Genomic DNA, 23,845 nt, shown 5'->3' with positions numbered 1-23,845 from the left:
GATGAAGCGTCGTCTCACGCGGTCTGCACGTCCAGCACGAACGCTGGTCCAACTGAGGCGCCAGGTGGAAATGACATGGCAAGCCGTTCCACAGGACTACATCCAGCATCTCTACGATCGTCTCCATGGGAGAATAGCAGCCTGCATTGCTGCGAAAGGTGGATATACACTGTACTAGTGCCGACATTGTGCGTGCTCTGTTGCCTGTGTCTATGTGCCTGTGGTTCTGTCAGTGTGATCATGTGATGTATCTGACCCCAGGAATGTGTCAATAAAGTTTCCCCTTCCTGGGACAATGAATTCACGGTGTTCTTATTTCAATTTCCAGAAGTGTAGTTCCACGCGCTGTCAGCTTTCCTGAGAAAGGCTTTGCAGGAAAACATCGCTGTAATCAATGACTGGAAGTATATTTGTCTTTTCAGGTCAAGAGGAAGAAGTTTTTATATTTTTGTAGGGAATGGAGAGTCGTTGATGCCTTCTTGCACACTGCAGTTGCGTGCTCAATCCAATATAGATTTTCATCAATTCTTACTCTTAGACTGTTTGCTGAAGGAGAGGTGGTCACACTTGTCCCATGTAGGGTAAAAAACCGTAGGATTTGCCTAATTCAGGCTGATCAGCCTAGAATGACCAACCAGTACCGCTTAGGTACCTCCGTTTAAACCTCTCAAAAGTCCGTGTCGTTCAGTGAACACCATGGTCGAGCTACCTACTCGGCCGTTGTCCGGTCTCTGCCTGCTGAGAGACGTCGCACACAGTAGACGCAACACTGGCTCAAAATAGCTTGTATGACTCAGCCTGAAATCCATGCGGGCGGGAAAGCGCTTTCGGATTCTCTGTCGTCCGTACTTAGAGAAATAACTTGATTGATCACAACGGATCATCGACCACTGACTTCAGAAATATGCTAAGGAAATATCATCTTCAACCCGGAGGCCACACAACTTGCACACTCAACGGGAGCTGCCAGGTGACTCATCAATTTCACGAGCTCTCAAACGTTCCGCGAAGCTCTGATCTAATTAAGCTTAGGAACAGAATTTAGGCACTTTGTATTGATACTGATAACGAAGCTACCTTGAAGGATCGCATCTATTCTTACGTCCTGTGCTACATCCCAGCGCCACAGTTGTAGAAGGGAGAGACTGGCCCGTGGAGATCTTTTAGCGCGAAGGAGTGAGTCAGTTGTGCCTTAAGCCGCCGACACATGGACCGTGCTTTTGAACGTCAACGTTTAGCCTGCCGAGACCAACGCGCAGCTGAACGCTCAGAAACGGTGGACTTCGTGCATACGGTACGTGGGCTCCGACGTGCTATACACGATCGCAACTTGCTCCAGCGGCAGTTGTCAGCTCCATCTGGGCCGTAAATCACACTGTTTACCAAATGGACGGGCGTAAAATTCCTATATTAGCTCTATTAAAACTTACTTTCCTGCCTTGTCCGTATGCTAGTCAGGCTGTTCGGTCTGTAGTATACGTAAATAAATAATTGTATGTCGGTGAACATGTTAAAAGGCAGAAATGAGAGTGCCATTTCCTATCAATGAGGACATCGGCTTAGAAGATTTCCATTAAAAATACCGCGATACAAATTTACAATCTTTCTCCACGTGAGATAGAAATTGTTTCATCATTCTCACTGTTTATTAAAACCTTAAGGTCATTATTACTTGAGCACTGTTCCTAATAATTAGCAGAATCTCTACAACTTGTAAATTACAAAGCTTAAGGGGAAAAAAAGCAGGCAAACTATCTTATTTCAAGTAGTACCTGATGTCCTGTGGATTAAGCCGATCGAACAGACTCAAAAAGTGTGCTCTTGTATTTACATGACGTCGAGTATTATTGTCTATATATTTACATTAAGCTAATAAAAAATATGTTGTTGTTGTTGTTGTTGTTGTTGTTGTTCTGGTCTTCAGTCCTGAGACTGGTTTGATGCAGCTCTCCATGCTACTCTATCCTGCGCAAGCTTCTTCGTCTCCCAGTACCTACTGCAGTCTACATCCTTCTGAATCCGCTTAGTGTACAATGAATGAACTGGAACGAGAAGCACCAACGTGTCACATTTTTCCTTACGAATTTGTATCGCTAGCCACTGCAGTAAACCGACCACTATGACGGTACATAGCAGGTTACCAACTCCTGAAAGCTTTAATCGTAGCTATGTTACTAACTGAAACTGAATTGTGACAAACTCTACCAAGAACAATGCGATTTTAATAGATCCTCAATGCGCAGTTGCCTTCAAACGGCACACTCTCCTAATACGCAAGTTACGATAATTTTTTAACCACGAACATGCCTTTTCTCGTCATTTTATTACAACGAATCTTAAATTAACGACGGGTTTTCGAGACATGCTCAATTTTCTGGTGCTGGTGCTCAATGTGGCGTCTCGCGACTCTACTGAAGCGAGATCTGTTATCTCGTTGGTCAACGTTCAAACGCACGTTCCGGATATCTGACGTGCTAGGTGTTGCTCTGCACGTTCGGAAAGACTCAGCAACGTGCTATGCCATGGTGTGACGTGAGGAACTCAGCACGCCCAACGTTCGAATGCACGGTCCGTGTGCCGACGACTTTAGCAAGCCTGCAGGGCAGGTCGCGGGAGCTCGTGCTCCACGCATCACGCGTAAAATGGTCAGTTACTTTCGTGATTTTTTTATGGAATATTGTAGCAGAGTCGGAGCATGCTCAGAGAGAGATCCCGAGTGCCTGCGCTACTCGCGATTGCACCTAAAGTGGAAGATTTTACTGATCCTAGTACCAGAGGTGAAACACGCATGTTTGTGAGCAAAGCTTGAATTCCGAAGCTCCGAATTATATTTATTATCCGGCATAATTGTTACGTAATGAAACAGTCGTACAGTCATGAACCTCCAATGGAAGACTCACAGGCACGTGATAAATGATTGATTGAAATTGTAGTGCGAATGCAGTCTCAACCAGTAGGGACGTGTTACTTGAATTTAAAGTGGAATAAAGTAGTGGTAGCGTACAAAAGGGTCCACTGATTAAAACCTGTTCGTTACTAATACAATATTTTGGAAAGGAACAGAATCCATAGAACATTTTTATTTTTTATTTATTTATTGGTCAAAGACATGCTGCCTGTTACTATATAATAGGATTTGACATGTTATGTCATACAAGTTGTTTTATTACTGGTACATTTTTTGTTGGAAAAGTGTACGAAAGGATAAAACAAAAGATAGTGAATAAATATTATATATACATATAAGTACAAATGCATGTACACTATTTTGTTTAGATGTATTGGTAACTTAGATAATGGTGATAAATGAGATACATAATAGGTTGTGGTTGTATTTTAAATTAAAATTAGAAGTGTATTTAATGGTAGAGACAAGAGATGGCAATTTGTCTTAGTTATGATGTACGGTTCCACCGGTTGCATATGTTGTCTTGACAGTGGTAATACTTAATTTAATAAGGTGATTAGTTAGGTTGTAATGTGTTTCCGAGCTTACGGTAACACTTGAGATGGGGAGTTGATTTAAAATGTCGTAGTCAGCCGGCCGGAGTGGCCGAGCGGTTCTAGGCGCTGCAGTCTGGAACCGCGCGACCGCTACGGTCGCAGGTTCGAATCCTGCCTCGAGCATGGATGTGTGTGATGTCCTTAGATTAGTAGGTTTAAGTAGTTCTAAGTTCTAAGAGACTGATGACCTCAGCAGTTAAGTCCCGTAGTGCTCAGAGCCATTTGTCATAGTCAGCTGCATCAGGTGCGAGGGCTCGGTAAAACTTCGAGCAGTCACACTTGATGCAGCGAAAGAAGAAGAAACGTCACATCTTCAGATAGTGTTACATGCTACGAAATAGTATAACAAACAGCTACATAGAGAGTTACATTTTCAGACTGACTCAGTTTAGTGTTGCAGAACCGCCACTTACTTTTGCTATATTTGTATGTTTATCTCGTCTTCACTCCATGTGTGTGATATAGCATCCGATTCCATATCTGTGCTTGCGTCTGTGTCGTTTACGTGTACTTTTGATCTGTTCGATGTGGAGCCTGTCTTATTTTAGCGTATCGTCTCTTCTGTTTGTATGCCGCATATAGTGCTCGCGATACTTCGTCTCCGATTTTGTTTATAGAGTTCAAGTCATCCTAACTCGGTCTTGTGTGTCCTAGGGCATCGCAGATGAGCACTGGGTGATCAGGTGTGCCCTCGCCACAGGTACAAGTGTGAATCTGTTTTAGGCCGAATCTGTGGAGATGTACAGGATATGGACCATGGCCCGTGAGAAAGTGCACAATGCCGCGTGTTGGATTTATGTACTTGAGAGCCATACAACAGTGAATAGATTGGGCATGCGTCGTAGGTTCACGGTCAGAACATTATCGGCGTATGTACGTTGGGAGTAACTTCGCCCTCTATGACTGGCTACGTATTAATGTCCGATGCCTAACTTTCCCAAATGGATAACAGCAAGTATTAATCTCCTATATTCATGGAAAGAAAACAATAAAATAGTGCCGGCCGCGATGGCCGAGCGGTTCTAGGCGCTTCAGTCTGGAACCGCGCGACTGCTACGGTCGCGGGATCGAATCCTGCCTCGGGCATGGATGTATGTGATGTCCTTAGGTTAGTTAGGTTTAAGTAGTTCTAAGTTCTAGGGGACTGATGTCCTCAAATGTTAAGTCCCATAGTGCTCAGAGCCATTTGAGCCAATAAAATAGTACGGGAGGCTTACGACTTCCATTAGCCCTGAGAGAACATCTCTAGAAGGTGTTCCATCTTATCAGCATCCTCAGAAGTTTCTTCGTACCAGGTTGTTGGAGAACATCAGCCGTCTAGGGGAAAATTACTCGCCGTAGAAATCAGTGTAGTTGGTCTCGACCACAACCCATTTAGGAGTAGTACGGAAAGCTGACCGATCATCTGCAGGCTGGAGAAATCCTCCCGACGCCAGACAGCGGAAACCGCCTCTGGCGTACAGAACAGCCACAAAACAAGCAGATAAACTCGACCAAGAAATACGTTGGAGGATCTAATGGAGATGTCGGCTGCATTGAAGACCGCGATATTGACATTCTGCTTCGAACAGTACCCTTTTTTGGTACCATCAGTACGCAACAGTCACATTTAGTCCCGTATGGTTTGAAATTTTCAAGTTTTTAACACTTCTGAAGGTCCCATGAAGGTCCGCTTAATTCTTCGGATTTTATTTTGTTAATACGCAAGTGACGTCATTCATTGGTAACTCTTGAGGCTGATAATCCGCCGTGTTTATGACATCATTGGTCTGTCGGCGCGGCATCGCATTGTACACTAACCCCGGCCGTACTTACGGTAGCGGGAGCCCCCGCGCTAACCTAGGCGGGAGCGCGCGCCTTCTAGAAAGGCGAGAGTGCCCCTCGTCGGGCAGCGATCACGCGCCCCCCGCATGCTGGCGGTCACCTTGCTGTATTTCGGACGCCACCCGTCAGTCGAGCAGCCATGCACGGCCCGCCTGCCTGCCAGAACGCGGCGCTCGAACAGAGGAGGCAAACGTTTCGCGGAAGTTCTGCAGTGTTGACCACTTCCTCGCTCCCTCTACTTGCTGTCCAGCCCTCACCGCAGAGCAATAAGTTTTCCATGGTGCCGACCCATAGTCATCCAGCATTTTTTGAATGAATTCACCCCTATTGCACCGCATATTTCTGTATATTTCCTGTGTAGTATTTCGATCTCGGCTTTCACGCCATTACCAAGTACGTAAAAATTAAGGCTCCTAGAATCAAGGTCCTGACGCAGCAGTAAAATCACTCTCTTAAAATAATGGGCTATGTTAGTAACTACATCCCGACATGTAGCTACTTACATGGTCTGTTATTTTAAGAGTGTGATTTTTCTGGTGTGTCAAGCCCTTGATTCTAGAGGCCTTAGTTTTTACTTATGGACGTATAGACAGTTGTCGATACGTCATGGGGAGGCAGCTTTAGTGACTGACTGCTAATGTGAAGTTTGTTTGTCCTTCTGAGGAAGGCGGGTTTCAATCCGTCGAAACCGTGGTAAAGGTTATTTGAAAACCACCGTTTATTGCATCTGGTTGGCTGCCTGCCTGTTACGCCTGCTGTTCCGTAACCGGTGCTGTACTGTAGCCGTGTTCAAAAATATATCGACACCGTTTTTATTTCAAGTTTGAAGTCAAATATCGAACGACAAAACAAATTAACAATTTTCTAATTTTTACCTTTACTAGTACAGTGAAACCTTACTTCTCGCCAGATTTCGTTGTGCCACGTGAACGGATGTACCCCTCTAGGTTTTGATTAGTGAGTTTGCGAGTGTCAAACTATGCGACGTAAATGATCGTATCTTTTGACTGAATTGACTGAAAAGCTTAACGTTTTTACACTAGCAACGGATCAAAGACCTTAGTATGAGATAAATTTGAATTTAATACATCTACCTGATCCTGAGAAAAAATGGTTTTGACAGTCGCACAAACAGACAACAAAGTGATCTTATAACAGTGCAGTTTTCACCGACTGATGTAAGCAACTGCAAAAAGGAAATATATATATATATATATAACAATACTATAGTTTTAGATTTTATTGTCTTGGAACAAACGCTACCCACGTCGAGTGTGTTTGGGTTAGCCTTGTGTGGATCCTGCATTGTCTAGGTTTCTGGACGCAGCTCTTGCTGCAAGAGGTGGCTGGTAGTCTTTAGCTGTCCACAGTCACCCCCACGTGTGTTCTTTGGGCCTAGTAGCTTCAGAGCGCAGTCCATTTCGAGACGTCTTACGAGAGATGTCCAGGTCGCCCACTTCTCGGTGTGGCCCGGAAACAGTTGTTCTGTATGATCGTGGAGTATCAGTGAAGCTCTGTGTGGTCTACAAAAGGCTTTGCCTACGTTTAAGCCGCGCGGAGTGGCCGCGAGGTCTGAGGCGTCATGTCGCGGATTGCGCGGCCGCTCCCGCCAGAGGTTCGAGTCCTCCCTCGGGCATGGATGCGTGTGGTGTTCTTAGCATAAGTTAGTTTAAGTAGTGTGTAAGTGTAGGAACCGATGACCTCAGGAGTTTGGTCCCTTGGGAATTCACATACCTTTGAACCTACGTTTAAGCGATTAGGTAGACTGGTAGGTTGCCGTATAGATAGTTTATCGCTGAGGTTAATGCCTTTGTTTATCCTTTCTGACAATCAGTTTCCGTCTGATGTCTGGTGGTTCAAGAAAGTGCAACTTGTCCTTCGTTATTGGCCTGAGGCATCCTATTAAAAAACACGACACAATTCGCTAAGGGGTATGTTATCTGCTTGGCGTGACATGACTTTTATGCCATTCCGGGCACGCACACTTTGCTACTGAATGTCACAGGCCGAGGGTTATAGTTCTTATCTCCGAGGATTGTGCATCCAATGAAGTTGCTGCCAGTCTGTGGATGATGTTTCCGCTGCAGCTTTCTGTTTAGTGTTCACACAGTGTTTGCTGTAGGTGAGTGTTCCGTCGAAGGTGACGTCTGGATATTTTGGGGTCGCGCAGTGTTCCAGTGGAGCGCCCTCCCAGGTCAGCTGAAGGGTGCTAGTGGCCTGTCTGTTCTGTATGTGGCACACACGTGTTAGAGTTTTGGCACGATTAGGTGTGACGTGATTGTCCTCGTAATACGTAGGAAGTTGCTCCAAGGGTCGTGATAGGTAGTTCTGCACGACGATGAAGGAGCGGAATTTATTGAGGGAGGAGTTGGTCGTTACAAGATTGGGTCTTCCTCAGCTTTACGTCATAGTTACGCCAAACATCTAAGATCGTTATACAGAAAATATTCTTGAGACATTGTGAAGCCATAGAGGAACCGGTCGAGGACGTGTTTCGAAATTTATAGTTTTAACATAGCAATAGACCTAACTTTATAATTTCTGTAACCTTAAGATTCCGGTGATCTTGGGTGAACAAAATAAAAATTTTTCCCATGCCGGGAATCGAACCCGGGCCTGCTGGGTGAAAGCCAGCTATCCTAGCCACTAGACCACATGGGAGGCAGCAGGTAGATAGCTACTGCTGTGAACAAATTACGTCCGCTACGTGTACCAAAAGAAGTGAGTCACATAAGCAGTTAACTTTAAATTATATTCAGTATCGTACCAGAAACGGAAATTTTGTTTTCACCCAGATAAGATGCTGTTTTTAGTTTTCACTGACTTCTAATATTTGTTACAGAGATACTGCTATCAACTTGTTTTGTAAAATAAGAGTATCGTAATTTCTGCTGCTAGTATCTTGTTTCCGGATCAGACCGATTTAACGAAAGCTGGAGTTGGTGACGTCACGCGGAACTGTCGCGTCTTGCTGGCGGGAAGCGACAGCTTGATGACGTCATCAACTGAGACTAGCGGCACACGCCAAATGCTCACTACACAGAATAGATAGGTTTTTGTGCCCCTTTTGTACCGGTATTGCGGCGATGCAATATTCCTTTTCCTCCTCATCCAACGCGACATTTCCCCATGCTAGCAGCCGGCTTTGGTGGCCAAGCGGTTCTAGGCGCTTCAGTCTGGAACCGCGCGACCGCTGCGGCCGCAGGTTCGAATCCTGCTTCGGGCATGGATGTGTGTGATGTCCTTAGGTTAGTTAGGTTTAAGTAGTTGTAAGTTCTAGGGGACTGATGACCACAGATGTTAAGTCCCATAGTGCTCAGAGCCATTTGACCCGTTTTTTTTGTAGGTGAGCATAGTGGATGCGTGTTTAGTGCAGTGTTATGTTTAATTGTAACGGTTGCTTATACTCAGAGGTCCAATGTGTGCTGAAATTACCGTATGACAAAAATTCAAATGGCTCTGAGCACTATGGGACTTAACATCTGAGGTCATCAGTCCCCTAGAACTTAGAACTACTTAAACCTAACTAACCTAAGGACATCACACATTTCCATCCCCTAGCCAGGATTCAAACCTGCGACCGTAGCGGTGGCGCGGTTCGAGACTGAAGCGCCTAGAACCGCTCGGCCACCCCGGCCGGCTATCGTATGACAGTGAAACTTGGTAGATATGCTAAAGTGTTAATGCGGAACCGACTTAAGCCGGAAAAAAAATAGTTCCAGTTTTGGCCACGAGATCCAAACACGGCACTGTGAACGCAAGAAAGACTTCCTTATGTAGTGTATTAGGAACGGGATGTAGGCAGAAAAGGTCAAACAAGTGAGAAAGGCATAATACTGATTTTACACAGTTTCGTTAATATGAGCGCCGGGGATGTCTGCAAGATGCTGCATCTACAAAACGATGTGATCAACAGTTGCTCGCAGCATTTCCGGTGGAACTTGAGCAACGAGTTGCTGTGTACTGGTCTTCACGTCAGGTAAAGACCGGACTTGTCAGTTTGATATCCGCAGAGCCAAAAGCGACAAGGATTCAGGTCCGGTGCTCTTACAGGCTGGAGATTAAACGTTCGTGGAAGGCTGATCATCTCTCACTATACGAGCGACGTGAGGTGTTGACCCATCTTGCATGAAAAAAGTGGTTTGCACTCTTCCGAAGCAGGAATGATAAGCTGTAGGAGATTATCTCGATAACGTACTGGTATGACGGCACAGATGACAAGCGCTCTGGGTGCATTCTCTTCAAAGAAGAACCAAGCGAGAATAAAGGTGCTTGTGAATCCACAACACACAGCCATATACAGCCAGCGCAGTGGCTCTTCGTGCACAACACGCGGTTTAACAGTACCTGAAATTCCGCAGTTCTGTTTTGTTCACTGCACCATGTACCGTAAAATGTGCCTCGACAGTCCGTAGAATATTACCTGGCCACATGTCGACCCGTGTCAGAAACCGAAGAGCAGATTCAGAACATTGCTACGGATCATGAGGTTTCAGTTGTTGCCTGGGTATCAGCGTAATACAGATGCAAATATTTCCGTACTGTTGACCATGGGACGGACGATTTTCGTGACACTGCAGAGCACTAGCACCACTTGAGACGCGTGCTACACGGTCAGTTACAGAAGCAGCAACCTCGTCGATAAGTTGCACCAGGATAGGACGGCTTCGCTTTCCAGATGACACACCAAGCTCATCCGTTTTTCGAATTTCATTATCATCATCTTCAAACCATTTAGTGACATCAGGTGTCTCCTCAGAACATTCAGTCGGTGATACTGTCTCAGTGGAGCACTGTAGATGCTGCGTTCACATCAAACAGTTTCAGCAACAGCTCACTCTCTCTCTTCTCGATAGCCGTACTGTTGACTCACGCTACGGTTTGTCAGATGATAGCGCGGATGTTATATCATTGTCATACAGACAGTGTACAGCGCCAGCTTTGCACCTGGTGGCCAGAACTGAAATTGAGTTTTTGCAGCGTAAATCGGTTCCGCATTACTGCATTAGCATACCTACCAAGTTTTGGTGCGATACGATGATGATAGAGGGGAGAGGGTGAAAACTGCTGCCGGCAGATAGCGTACTCCTCTCAAATAATAACAGTGGTTCAGCCAGAGTTGAGGTCCCCATTCGACGAACGCATCACCATCAACAGTACCAGATGGTCTCGTTTCATAAGACACCGCGTAGAGATTTGGAGTTTAATCCAGCACACATTAGCGCAAAGACTGGCATCAAGAACTCCACCCCGTGTTCCAACCTTGCCACTGAAGTACTAGAAAACTAAAGTAAAGCAAACTTCCTATGAACAGGCCATGAAGGTTCAACGGTACCAATCGGCCGCCGTGCCATCCTCAGCCCACAGGCATCAGTGGATGCGGAGATGGGGGAGGGGGGCATGTGGTCAGCACATCGCTTTCCCGGCCGTACGAGAGGCGTTTGAAAAGTCAGTGCAAAAATAAAACCTACTTACGTGTTTGGGGTAAAACTTTTTTTTATTTTTCGACATAGTCTCCTTTTAGACTTATCCACTTCGTCTAACACTGTTCACATTTGTTGATCCCTTCCAAATATTAGGAATTGTCCAAGTCTGTAATATACCTATTAGTTGCTGCAATCACCTCCTCGTTTGAATAAAATCTTTGACCCGCCAGCCATTTCTTCAAATTGGGGAACAAATAGTAGTCCCAGGGAGCCAAGTCTGGAGAATAGGGGGGATGTGAAACGAGTTGGAATCCTGTTTCCATTAATTTTGCGGCCACAACTGCTGAGGTGTGTGCTGGTGCACTGTCGTGATGGAAAAAGACTTTTTTGCGGTCCAATTGCCGGTATCCAATAACGATGAATAATATGCACCTGTAATAGTTTTACCCTTTTCCAGATAGTCGATGAGGATTATCCCTTGCGAATCCCAAAAGACAGTCGCCATAACCTTTCCGGCCGAAGGACTGGTCTTCGGTGCAGATTCTTCCTTGGTAACCCACTGTTTGTTCAAATCTTCAAATGTGTGTGAAATCTTATGGGACTTAACTGCTAAGGTCATCAGTCCCTAAGCTTACACACTACATAACCTAAATTATCCGAAGGACAAATACACACACCCATGCCCGAGGGAGGACTCGAACCTCCACCGGAACTAACCGCACAGTCCATGACTGTAGCGCCTAGACCGCTCGGCTAATCCCGCGCGGCGAACCCATTGTTTAGTTTGTTGTTTAGTCTCAGGAGTATAGTAATGTATTCATGTTTCATCCACAGTGACGAAACGACGCTTAAATTCCTGCGGATTCTTCCTGAACAGCTGCAAACCACCCTTTGCAACACTTCACACGATTCCGTTTTTGGTCAAGCGTGAGCAATCGCGGAACCCATCTTGCGGATAGCTTTCTCATGTCCAAATGTTTATGCAAAATATTATGTACCCGTTCATTCGAGATGCCCACAGCACTAGCAATTTCACGCACCTTAACTCTTCTGTCATCCATCACCATATCATGAATTTTATCAATGATTTCTGGAGTCGTAACCTCCACAGGGTGTCCAGAACGTTCAGCATCACTTGTGCCCATATGGCCACTCCGAAAAGTTCGAAACCACTTATAAACTATTCTAATCGAACGTGCAGAGTCACCATAATGTTTATCAAGCTTCTCTTTAGTCTCCCTTCATAAAGTAATGTTTAATCACCACACGAAATTCTTCTTCGTCCATTTTTTGACAATCACTCAACTTCCTTGATTCACACGAATGCCAAACAGAAAGAAATAGACCAATATGGCTGAAACTTGGTGTGCATTCTTTCCAAAGATGCTACCAACTAAACATGACCTTGATACGTGACGGTTCTAACAACCCTGCCACAGCAAAGGTCATAAATTAATTATGATTGTAGTGTTGCTCACGCTTCTAAATATTGCATTTTCGGGCAACAACAAAGTTATATTATGTGGCAGGTATCATTAGAGCACAGTTAATAAAGTCATTTCTTGAAATAATGGATAAACTAGGCACTCATCTTTTCGTGTTTCCCTCGCTGGTCTCGTTGTGAACTCATGGCTCAATCGTCGAAAATCTAGGTAGTGATGATTCCAAGCTCGGATGCAAAGAGGCCTAGGTGTTTTTCTGCGATATTCGAAAGTTTTATAGATGTGTTTCATAAACCATTCTTGAAGATTAAACTTTTGCAAGTTAGGACAATGGTGATGTAAAAAAATAATCAAAAAATGGTTCAAATGGCTCTGAGCACTATGGGACTCAACTGCTGAGGTCATTAGTCCCCTAGAACTTAGAACTAGTTAAACCTAACTAACCTAAGGACATCACAAACATCCATGCCCGAGGCAGGATTCGAACCTGCGACCGTAGCGGTCTTGCGGTTCCAGACTGCAGCGCCTTTAACCGCACGGCCACTTCGGCCGGCAAAAAAAAATCGGCACTCCGAATTTAAGTTACACTTCTTTTTTATTACTTTTGTTGCACCAACACTTCACAATATAAAACATACTTGAAAATATCTTCCTCAGTTTTAGAGCTAACATTTCATAAACTGACTGCAATTTGCGTCTTTTCAACATGACGACCAAGACTTGACTCTGTAATAACCGCTTACGCGCCCAAAAATGAGAGTTACAAGTACGTCAGAGATCATAGTGACAAAGGAAAGAATTCACATAAGAATAATGTCATTGCAATATAAACATATCGATGTATCAAAGTAGCTCTACATTAATGAAATCAAATCTGAATGTTGTTTCAGAAATATGTTAACTACTTTACAGAAACACAGTAGAACATTGCTAATATCGAGGGGTTGAGGTGAGGTGCCGTAATGGTTACGTAATTCAAGTACCATTACACGGTCGAGCCATTTCTCGGACTTTTCAAACGCCCCTCGTTTGTCAGTTTAGGAGCCGGTGATAAAATGGAAGTCAAAATTTGATCCACCACCAGGTTTTGAACTGGCTTACCTGCCGAGCCGAGTACCAACTCACAAGCTTGCGTTAGCGAGCTTTTTTTTTTGGTTGGGGGGGGGGGGGACAGGATGGAAGGGTAAACAATCTTTATTCGTACAATTGTGCTGTTCTACGGATAAGAAAATTATCGAGACAGCAAAAACAATTTGGAAACCATAAAATCAACGTAAAGGCCGGCCTTTTTTTCTTTTTTTTTAGCATGAATAAAGTAAATGTCAGTCCTAGTCACGGGCGGGAGTGAAAATGAAATTATCATCTGCATCACAAACCCTGCAGCACACGGTGTCGCATCGTAAGTCTGGCAGAAAGCCATATAATCTTGACCATTTCTGCCTTTGTGGGCGGCATGTATTTCTCCTGCGTCGACCATTCCAAGGACCATTATCTGAGGCGGTTTCGGTGTTTACCATCGTTGAGTGTGTGTGTTTTTGTTTTTTTTGTTTTGTTTTTCTTGTTCACTTTAACATAATCCAGTCATAACTGGCGCCAACAGGTAGGGGCCAGTTTTCTTCTCAGTGTGCTATATACCAATATAATTGAACCGCGCAGTACTGTCTCTAGTCGTTCTGCTGAAGGAGTCTTCTCAGTTTTGGGACACCCGAGCTGTCGGGCGGATTGTGAAAAACACTTCCTAAAAAATTGGAAAAGTAAGTCCTGTATTTCGTATGACTCCGTATGAGCTCGTGTTGTTCTTGTAAATACATCCAATAATCCATCACGGACTTAATATCGTACGAATACAAATATTTCGTCGCATGTCCAGCGATCCAATTGACCGCATACGTCTTTTGTTTGGGAAAAAAGGTCTTGTCCGGTAGAAAAAATACATCTGATGTGATTTCTGTGTAGTTAGTGCGCCGAAGGAAGGCCAGTATTCGACGCGTCAGAATCCAGACGTCCCTCGCTGCGCCACACACTAAACCATGTTCTTCCGTTGCTAAACAGTCCACAGTATGTGCAAAGAGGAGAATCGACCATATGAATTGTATGTAATCGACTCCTGGTCACAAGTTTACGGTTTATAAGAATATACCACATCGATCTCGCTGCTGTTGACAGTAACGGAGCATGCACTGCACACCAAATGTGGTTCCACGTTCTCGACGGGTATTTGAATTCCATTATGTTGCGGCCATGGTGATCCATCAAGCATCTATAGATCTCCCGAGTCGTGGGTATACTCGTCGAAGGTACTTTCAGACGAACGTAACTGTAATCAACAAGAAATGAGGCAATGTGTGCAAGAGAAGGCGAAATATTGCCCACCGCAATAGGGGGTTCGTACGAAGGCGGAACAAGTACTTCTATCAGAGCTGACGTTATGGTATGCTTTCGTTGTTGCCAATTTCGTATCATCGCTCGCATGTAAAGCGCCAGAGCTTTGTTTGGCACGTTTGTGAGGTTGAGGCCACCGTTCCGGAACTGTAGCGTTAACGTGTCATATTTGATCTTAAATAACATCCCAGCTCGGCTACGGAGCCGTGTATGTGGGGTCCCTGGCTGCGGGAACACCGGCCGTGCCGTGCCGTGCGGTGGCGTGGCCAGCCCTGGGCACGCAGCGGCCGCGTGGACACCGCCGGCCGGCCGGCCGGCGCGTCCTCTAGTCCGCCCTGCCGGCGCTAAAATTAGGCCCGCCTTCCTCCTGCCTCAGCTGGCAGCCCATCTGCGTCACCCCCTGACGCCGCGCCGCTTCCACAAAACCAGAGGCTGCGCCGCCCGCCCGCCAGTAGCCACCCGCCGTCTCGGGGGGAGCTGAAAGCACCGCGGCCACTGTGCGCCTAGTGGCACCGCCAGAGGCGCCGACCCAGTGAGCTCTCTCCGTCATCGGTCCGCGTTCGCCGCGCCACGTTCGCGTTCGCGATAACGTTCACGTTCAGATCCGAGTGACGCGTGGGGCACGCCCAGCACGCGGCGGCCATGATCACGGTGCCCATTGGCAAGTCCAGCCCGTACCACAGCCCCAGCCAGAGCGACGCGAGCAGCCTCAACCTGCGCAGGGGGCCACAGGTGAGTCAGCGGTGGCGGCGTGCACCGCCCAACCTTCCCTACCCTACACTGACCCCTCACGCCCCAGCGGGGCCAACGAGATATACGGGCCCTGAAACGAAGTTGTGACGTCACACTAGTAGTCCTGTTCACCACGCTGCAGGAACGCTCGGTTCCATGCACGGCCCACAGGGAATCTATGTTTAACTGAAAAAGTGACAACTAATGGTCTTCATTTTCTACATCTACATATATACTCCGCTAGCCACAAAACGGTGTGTGGCGGAGGGCACAATTCGTGCCAAAGTCATATTACCCCCCCCCCCCTGTTCCACTCGCGGATCGCCTCAGTACGAGCTCTTATTTCCCTTATGTGGTGTGCGTACTGTAAGACCTTCGGTACACACACCATCAGATTATTTGACCTGTCGCTCTAACGAAGTAGGCGAGTGTCAGCAATATGTCTCGTGGTCTTATCGTGGCGTACCGTTACGTCAGACGATAGAAATGCCACTTGCATGGTTGAGTAGCTGATTGACGGTGACCAACTTTAAACAGAACTTGATTAATTTTCACACACGTTTATTAAAATAATAACAAGCATAAAAATTACTTAACTTGGCTGTGGATGCTATTTACAACTGACAGTCTGAAGTTCCTTTGGTATTGGTATGTTAATCTTATTCTCACATATATCTCTGATACTTGACAAAAGTGTCTATACATTTATCTTCATGGCTATGTACAGGAATATGGTAATCTTACTAGGCGCAGACGGAAACTTGACTATAGACTGGTACAGACAAATGTAGAACTAGTACAGACTGGTACAGACAAATGTAGACCGACTAATCGGAGGTCTGTGCACTCGTTACAATACTTCGCGCGTTCATGTATCACTGCGCGAGTGTGATCCGCGACGAGAAAGGGTTCTACGTTACCACCAAAATGCATTACATATTAATACGCGGATCGGCGGAAGCAGAATTTGGTCTGTCTCTATGGCAGCACCATCTCGTAGTGCGGAGACGGACGAGCGCTGCGCCTGCGCGGTTGTGCTTAGCGGGGCGCGCTCTAGTGGGAGAGTTGTGTACGCGCTGACTACGCGGAACTATGTACACAACACCTTATCTTTCAATGATGATCATTACGCGATTTGAAAGTTGGTGGTAATAATATATGCTCTGCATCCTCGGTGAAGACTGGATTTCGGAATTTAGAGAGCAGCCACTTGTCTTGCAAGTGTATCCCACTTCAAACTTTCTATGTGATTTGTAACGCTCTCGCGATGGCTAAATGTACCAGTCACGAATCTTGCCGTGGACCTTCTCAATCTCTTGAATCAGACCCAACTGGTAATGGTCCCGTACAGACGAACAATACTCGAAGACTGAACGAACTAACGTATTGAAAGAAATTTCTTTTACTGAAGACTGCATCGCTTCAGGGGTCTATCAATAACCCGCAATGTAGAGTTCGCCTTGCGTGTTACTTGTGTAATCTGATCATTCCATTTGAGATCATTTCGAATAGTCGCACCCATATACTTGACGAATCTTACCGCTTCCAAAGACTGGACAATTATTTTTTACTCTATATTAATGGGGATTTTCGTCTTGTTACACGCAGTAGGTTACACTTACTAACATTGAGAGACAACTGCCAGTCATTACACCACTCATTTATTTTCTGCAAATCCTCACTGATTTGTTCACAAATTTCGTGTGATACTACTTTCCTGTAGACTACAGCATCATCGGCAAACAGTCTAAGGCCGCTGTCAATAGCATCAACCAGATCGTTTATGTAAATCGTAAAAAGCAGAGGACTTATTACGCTGCCCCGGGGCACACCTGAAGTTACTCTTGTTTCTGTTGAAGTTACCCCGTTCAGGACGACATACTGCTGTCTGTTAGAAAACTTTCTATCAAACCGCATATGTCATTGGATAGACGGTAAGCGCACACTTTTTGTAGCAAGCGACAGTGCGGAGCTGAGTCGAACGCCTTTCGAAAGTCGAGAAGTATTGCATCAACCTAGGAGCCGGTATCTAGAGCCTGTTGTATATCATGCACAAAGAGTGCCAGCTGTGTCTCGCATGACCGCTGTTTCCTAAAACCGTGCTGGTTTCTGCAGATGAGTTTCTCAGAGTCTAGAAAGGTCATTATGTCTGAACACAAAATATGTTCCATGATTCTACAACAAATCGTTGTCAGTGAAATTGGCCAGTAATTATGTGCATCCGATTTTCTATCCTTTTTATAGATTGCTATGGCCTGGGCCTTCTTCCAGTCCCGTGGAACTTTCCGCCGTTCCAATGATATCTGATAGATGACGGATAAGAATATTTGTAGCATAGTCAACATAAAATCTTACGGGGATACCGTCTGGGCCAGATGCCTTTCTGGCGTCTAAGGATCTTAACTGTTTTACAATCCCAGATACACTAAAATGTCAGCCATCCTTTCGTTTTTCGATCATTGAAAGGGGGAATGGTGCTGCAGTCCTCTATCATAAACGAGTCTTTGAAAGCTAGGTTTAGAATTTCGGCCTTGTGTTTATCATCATCAGTTACATTACCCGTACAAGAGAAGGTATTGAATTATTTGTAGCGTTCATTTTGTTGTTTGCTATCGAGAACATGCATGCATTCAATCGCGCAGTCAGGAATTATTAAATTCGTCCGAATTAGTTACTCGCTCGCCGCCGGAGACGGCTGCAGGCATTCCTGTAAGATCTGCAATGTCACGAGCTGTGACGTACAAGCCACAGCGTGTCTTTCTCGTGGGCCTCGCTACCGAGCCACGTGCAGCCAACGACCTGCCTGTCGCAGCTGTCATTCAAAAAGGCCCCAGCAGTGCGTTGTGCTCGAATGTGAGCGTATCGGACTTCGTGTCAACATGCGGAACCATTATTGGTCTTTGGACGTTGCACATCTGCCAACTTTGAAGTCCTGCCAGTTTTTCTCGAGTTCACTGCCCACTGCTTTCCTTCTCCTCTCCAACTAAGGCGCTTATCATCTTCCTATATCTACATCTACCCTCTCCTCTCGCCCCGTCCCGCCAAGACGAAGGTACTTCACTCCTCTTTCGTAGTTCATTCGAGAATGTTGCCTCCGAAAATTTACTTTCTGAAATACTAGACTGCCGGGGGCTGGGGTGGTAGGGGGGGGAAGGGGTGCAGAGAGACTGACATAGCAGCACATCTCTGTAACACCTGAAGGAATTTCCACCAAAATTGGCAGCCGTATCACTGGAAAAATTTTGCTTTGGCAGTAATAGACCCCTAGAACGCATATGGCCTTATGGTGTAAAAAGGCGTAACATCAAAGCATAACTCTGGAACGCCTTCAGAAATTTCAACCAAATGTGGTATATACGTTACTCATTTTATATATAAATGTCGCAGTAAGCTGTCCCTACTACCGGTAGGGACAGGAATGACGATAGCATGGGATGATATGTAGAAACGCCCGAATACGACCTGTTAGTAATTAATTTCCTGCAATTAGGTGACTTCCAATACGATGAAAGTATCAAGCGCGACGTCTCTCTTATTTGCGCTGTCCAGTGCGTCAGCACACCGTGGGAATCGGCACTGCATCGTGTTTCGGGATCAAATATCGTAACACACGTCCAGATACCACAGAGTCGCATGTCGCATGGTGTAACACAGCGGGGAATCATAGAGTTACCAGCGGTAGCCCTTTATCTCGAAACGACGATCAGTTAATGGCGTCATCAGAATTCAGATGAAACTGGAGAGCGAAATTCGCTGTAGGTACGAATGAAAAACATCTGTGAAACATTTTATATATATATATATATCACATATGCGTGCGCAGACGAAGCTGCGTGCATAAAGTTGATTATAAATTATTAAAGCTCACATTAAAAAGTAAAATACCTTACATTTATGACTTACAAACATTAGACTTCTGGACAGCAAAAAATTCGCGACACATTCCACAGGTTTGTGGCACACATTATAACGTAGCCATGTACCTGTTGGGAAATCCGGATGCATGTTGATGAAAACGGGGAATGTAACATCGCAACATTCGTCGGGAGTGTCTCAGTAGGTTCAGCATTAAAGCTCGCGTGGAAACTTTACAGAAATTCGTTGGAACATGACACACAGAGCTACTGAAAAGGCACGCTGGTTGAACTAAGACCAACTGAGCCGCGCTATCACCACTCGTGATTTAAAAAGAATTCTGGTGTCCGTGTGTTTTGCTTAGTGACGTACGTTATTTAGTGCGAGAACATACAAACGAATGATTTTTAGGCGAGCTTTCTGAACAGTATAAAGCAAATCATATTTGCGGACAGTATCGTACCGCATGTTCGTGGTAATACACAGCTCAGCATACTGAAACAGAAGATGTAATTAAAACTATTGTACCATTTTTAAAAGCTGTAGAATGCGGTTTAATAAAGTAGAATTACGATTTGTGTATTCATGAATCTTTGGAAAACAAACAATTTTATGTTAAAGATATATTATTTGTAATGGAACACTATTTTCCACACACAGCCCTAAGCAAGTGTCATTCCCGTATGTGCTATATCCGCTATCATGTGTTACAGTAGTTGTGCCATATGGGTAAACACCTCGTCGTGTTTATTATGCTAAATGTTGGTGGGGGTGGGGGAGGGAGAGTAATACGTTGCCCGTCTCTTCTTCGAACGTACGCTCTCGGAATTTCAATAGTAAATCTTTCCCTGATACATAGCGCTTCCCAACTATTAAAGGACCTCGTGACGAAACGCGCCGCTCTTTGTCGGATCTTACATATATCTTTCTATTAATCAAATTCAGTAAGGGTTCCAGAGTGATGAATACGAAGAGTCGCTCTTACGAGAGTTTCGCAAGCCATTACTTTCGTGGATCAGTTACATTTATGTACTTAACAACATCCTTCCAGCGAATCTGCTTTTCCTTTCCCTTTCTTTCATCGTCTTCCCACCACTTCGACACTTTCATAAATTTAGGCAGTACGTTTCAGTTTGGCAGTGAAACTGACTAAGAAAGATCTCAGACGACATCCCAGAAAACTCGGCCTTGAAACCATCTCTTTAAAATTATAAAATTCCAAATCCTGCTCAGCTCAGCCCACGGTGAGGTTCATGTTCAAAGACTTAATGCTGCCATTTTTACTATTCGAAGTAAGTAAGTGTTAGCTCGACACGAAAGAGTGGTCTAATTTGCTTATTTTCATTCGCTCATGACGTATGGTATTACAGTTTGGGTTAACTCTTCCCATTCTCAAAGTATATTTTTGGCTCAGAAGCGGGTGTTCGGGCAATAAGTGGTGTAAGTTCGCGAACCTGTTGTCGGCCCCTGTTAACTAGTCTGGGTATTCCGACATTGGCCTCTCAATATATATATTCTTTGCTGCCATTTTTTCTTAACAATATCAGCTTATTCTGAAGAATTAGCAGCTTTCACTCGGTTAATACTCGGCAGAAACCCAATCTGCATTTGAATCGCACTGCCTTAACTCTTGTACAGAAAGGTGTGCGGTATACTGCTGCATCCATTTTCAGTAAGCTACCACAAGAATTCAAAGATCTTAGCAGTAAGGCACGCTCTTTCAAATCGAATCTGAAGAGTTTCCTCGTGGTCACTCTTCTTTTCTGTCGAGGAGTTCCTTAAACAATTAAGCTGATTCCTATGTTATATTGTTGATTACGTTTACTTAAACTTATGGCTTTTTTTTTGTTCATGAACATTTCATTTTATGTGTTACTATTTTTATGTTGTAATTTCATGTACTGACGCACTCCATGACCTTGGAGATTTGCTCCTCAATTTGATCCTGTGGAACTAGACGCGTAAAATAAAATCAAATAAAATAAAAATAAAAGCTAGAAATTCCCACTTGGGACGCGACTGCCTTACAGTTGGGCTCTCTTAATATTTGGCTAATTTTTTTCTTACACTTGCATTCTTACAGGTGCATTGCTGTACGTGACGAGTAACTTACTCGCTGTCAATTTCTGGAGGTGATGGAAATTGCGAGCTTTTTCTTTAACAAAACGGGACAAAAAGAAGTTGTTAGGCGATAATTCAAATGAATACAGGCAATGAGACGTTTAATTTGATATTTTTCTCTGTAATAAACGGTGACGCACTGTGTCTCAGATGGCAGTAAGTCCTTCCTCCTGATTTCATCGGTGACTTCCGGCAAACAAATTGCGGTGTACCATTCAGCAATAACTGTTCCTCAGTCCTCTAAAGTCTATGGCAACGGTCGCGACCTGTTGAGCGTAACCTAAGAAACAAGCGATGATTTTCATGCGAGCGTTATTCGAACGAACCACTTTGATTGGTTTCCGGCCTCTAGGAAGGCGGAAACAGTTGACTGCTGAGTTTCGAGGATGCTACAAACATATCCAACCTTCATCTCCTGTTACGTTGTCGTATACAGACTTTGCATTTCCTCGCGGTCAGAATTGTTGAGCGTGTCCTACACCAAATGACACGAAACTACTTTTTAACTTCAACCGTATTGTCAGGAATGCGTCGGGAACATGTCTTTTTCACAGCTGAATGTCCTTTCAAAATCGAATGCACTTCAGTCTTCCAAATTCCTAGGGATACGCTCTGTCTCACGGTGATACACTTCTCATTCCTATTCAGTCATTTCGCAGTACAGACCCGATTTTTTGGAACAAAAGGCGTTCTTCACTAAAAATATTGCTGACAGAATCACTACCACGACGAAATTCTGCAGACCATTTGTGAACAGCGTTTCTGAAGGCGATTGATTACGAAGGTTGAACGAAAATGGTAAACAAATTATCCAATGAAAATATTCATTTAAATTTCCTATTTTTCACAACACTGTACGGGTGTGAAACGTGGACAATAGGGAAACAAGAGAGAAGATGACTAGAAGACCTGGACATACAGTGCTGCAAATGGGTGACAAAGATCAGCTTGAGTTTCAGAGTTACCAGCGAAGAGGTGCTGAGGAAGACTATAGGAAACCAGATTCCTGTGGAGCACATTCAGACAAGAAGAGATAAACTCGTAGGAAACAGTTAGACACAAAAATATGATCGGAGCAATAGCAGAAGATGATGAGGGAAAGAATCGCCAGGGACGATCAAGGATGTCATACATGAGGCGGATTATGAATGATGTGCGATGCATTCCTTGCAGGAAATGAAAATGAAGGCAAACAGAACAGGGGGAATGGCGTACTGCTGCAAACGAGTACTAAAGAGAGAGCGACTTTTGTAGACACTTACTGAAAAGGAATAATGGGACAGTTTCTGAACTGAAATTTTCTTAACAATTAAAAATGACAAACTTTAAATGATTGCTAATTTTATATCTCAACAGTCCCCATTTGATCGTCATCTGTACAGTCTTTAAAGACGAAGCAGGTAAATAACTTTTGAATACATAACTCTTCGAAAAGTTTAGAAAATGATAGGGGTTATGTAACAGAATCAAATCTCCACTTATTTGTTCATCCTTAAAAAGTCTGACTCTGTATCAAAAATTAAAAATAAATACCTCTACAATTAAGGCAATTGTTTCTAAAAAGAAAAAAAAAACCTGGTCCGCTACTAACGGAGTACCTATAGAGTATCTCGACTCATGTCGTAAGCTAAGTAAAAAATATTCTAAAGTAGAAAAGAAAAACAATAAGACGCAGTTACGTTGAAACGTCCATCGAAATTAACTGAGAAAGTCATTTAACACCATCATTTAAGTTCTCCCGTCTACTCGGAGAGAGTGATACATGATTAGTCCAAAATGTAGATAAACACTGCTGCCATCTAGTTGAAACTTACATTCACATTTGGGTAAAGACAACAAATGTCGGAAATGGTGTTGTAGTTCGAGAAAATGTGGCACGCATAAATTTAAGAATTATATATACCACAAAGCAATTAGATTTAGATAAATGTTTATGAAGCAGCTGGATTCTTGCTGAATGGAAAAGAATCACTTGTCCACCGCTAGCTTTTGTTCAAAACTGCTAACCACGTAAAAGTCCAGAATCACTTAACTACAGCAGTTGGTGCCTCTTAAACAATCACCATGCAGCGTGAAGTGTGTACTTTTGTCTTGAATGCTCTAAATTACATGTTAATCGGCCACATTTTCGGTTCCCTTGATGCTCAAAAGGTAGCACTAATCGTTGGGAAGAATATTAATAGCACATGGCACAGAGAACCACTTTTCATTCATCGTTCCTGAAATGCTAATAACTTGAAAAGATACTACTTCAGTGACGTGGCACTTAAAGAACACTATAAAAAGATACTTCGCCTGGATGCACAACGTCGAACGCATTTGCTCCTCAGTTTACGAGTATGACTGCCGACGCACTACTGATTCTTGGTACTCTTTCGGAACCTCTGCTTGAACTGTGCACAAATATCGATAGCTACATTGTTTTCAATCTCTGTCGCAAAGTAAATCCAGCGTTAGAAGTACGAAACACAGTTTAAATGGAAAGAACGTTTTGTAATAGAGGCGCTTACTTATTGAGAAATAGACAAAACATTCTGGTAATGCAAGGAAAGTCGTTTA

General features: G+C 44.3%; 1 protein-coding gene and 1 non-coding gene across 5 annotated transcripts in view; one reads left to right on the top strand and one right to left on the bottom strand.

Moving 5' to 3' along the window:
* LOC126418503 (TBC1 domain family member 4) overlaps positions 1 to 23,845 on the top strand; it is an 885,912-nt gene that overhangs the window by 660,210 nt on the left and 201,857 nt on the right. The window contains exon 1 of one of the 4 annotated variants that reach the window (XM_050085293.1): positions 15,044 to 15,310. The exons of the other annotated variants lie outside the window; for them this stretch is intronic. Coding sequence (XP_049941250.1) covers positions 15,221 to 15,310 — 90 coding nt within the window. The 5' untranslated portion in view covers positions 15,044 to 15,220. Of the gene's footprint in view, positions 1 to 15,043; positions 15,311 to 23,845 lie in introns of those variants that run through there. 4 annotated transcript variants of the gene reach the window in all.
* Trnae-uuc (transfer RNA glutamic acid (anticodon UUC)) lies at positions 7,918 to 7,989 on the bottom strand. Its single transcript has one exon. It is a non-coding gene; the product is annotated as a tRNA-Glu (tRNA).

Source organism: Schistocerca serialis, chromosome 9 (genome assembly GCF_023864345.2).
Source record: "Schistocerca serialis cubense isolate TAMUIC-IGC-003099 chromosome 9, iqSchSeri2.2, whole genome shotgun sequence".
In the NCBI taxonomy this organism is placed as follows: Eukaryota; Metazoa; Arthropoda; class Insecta; order Orthoptera; family Acrididae; genus Schistocerca; species Schistocerca serialis.
This window is presented reverse-complemented; position numbering and strand designations above follow the sequence as displayed.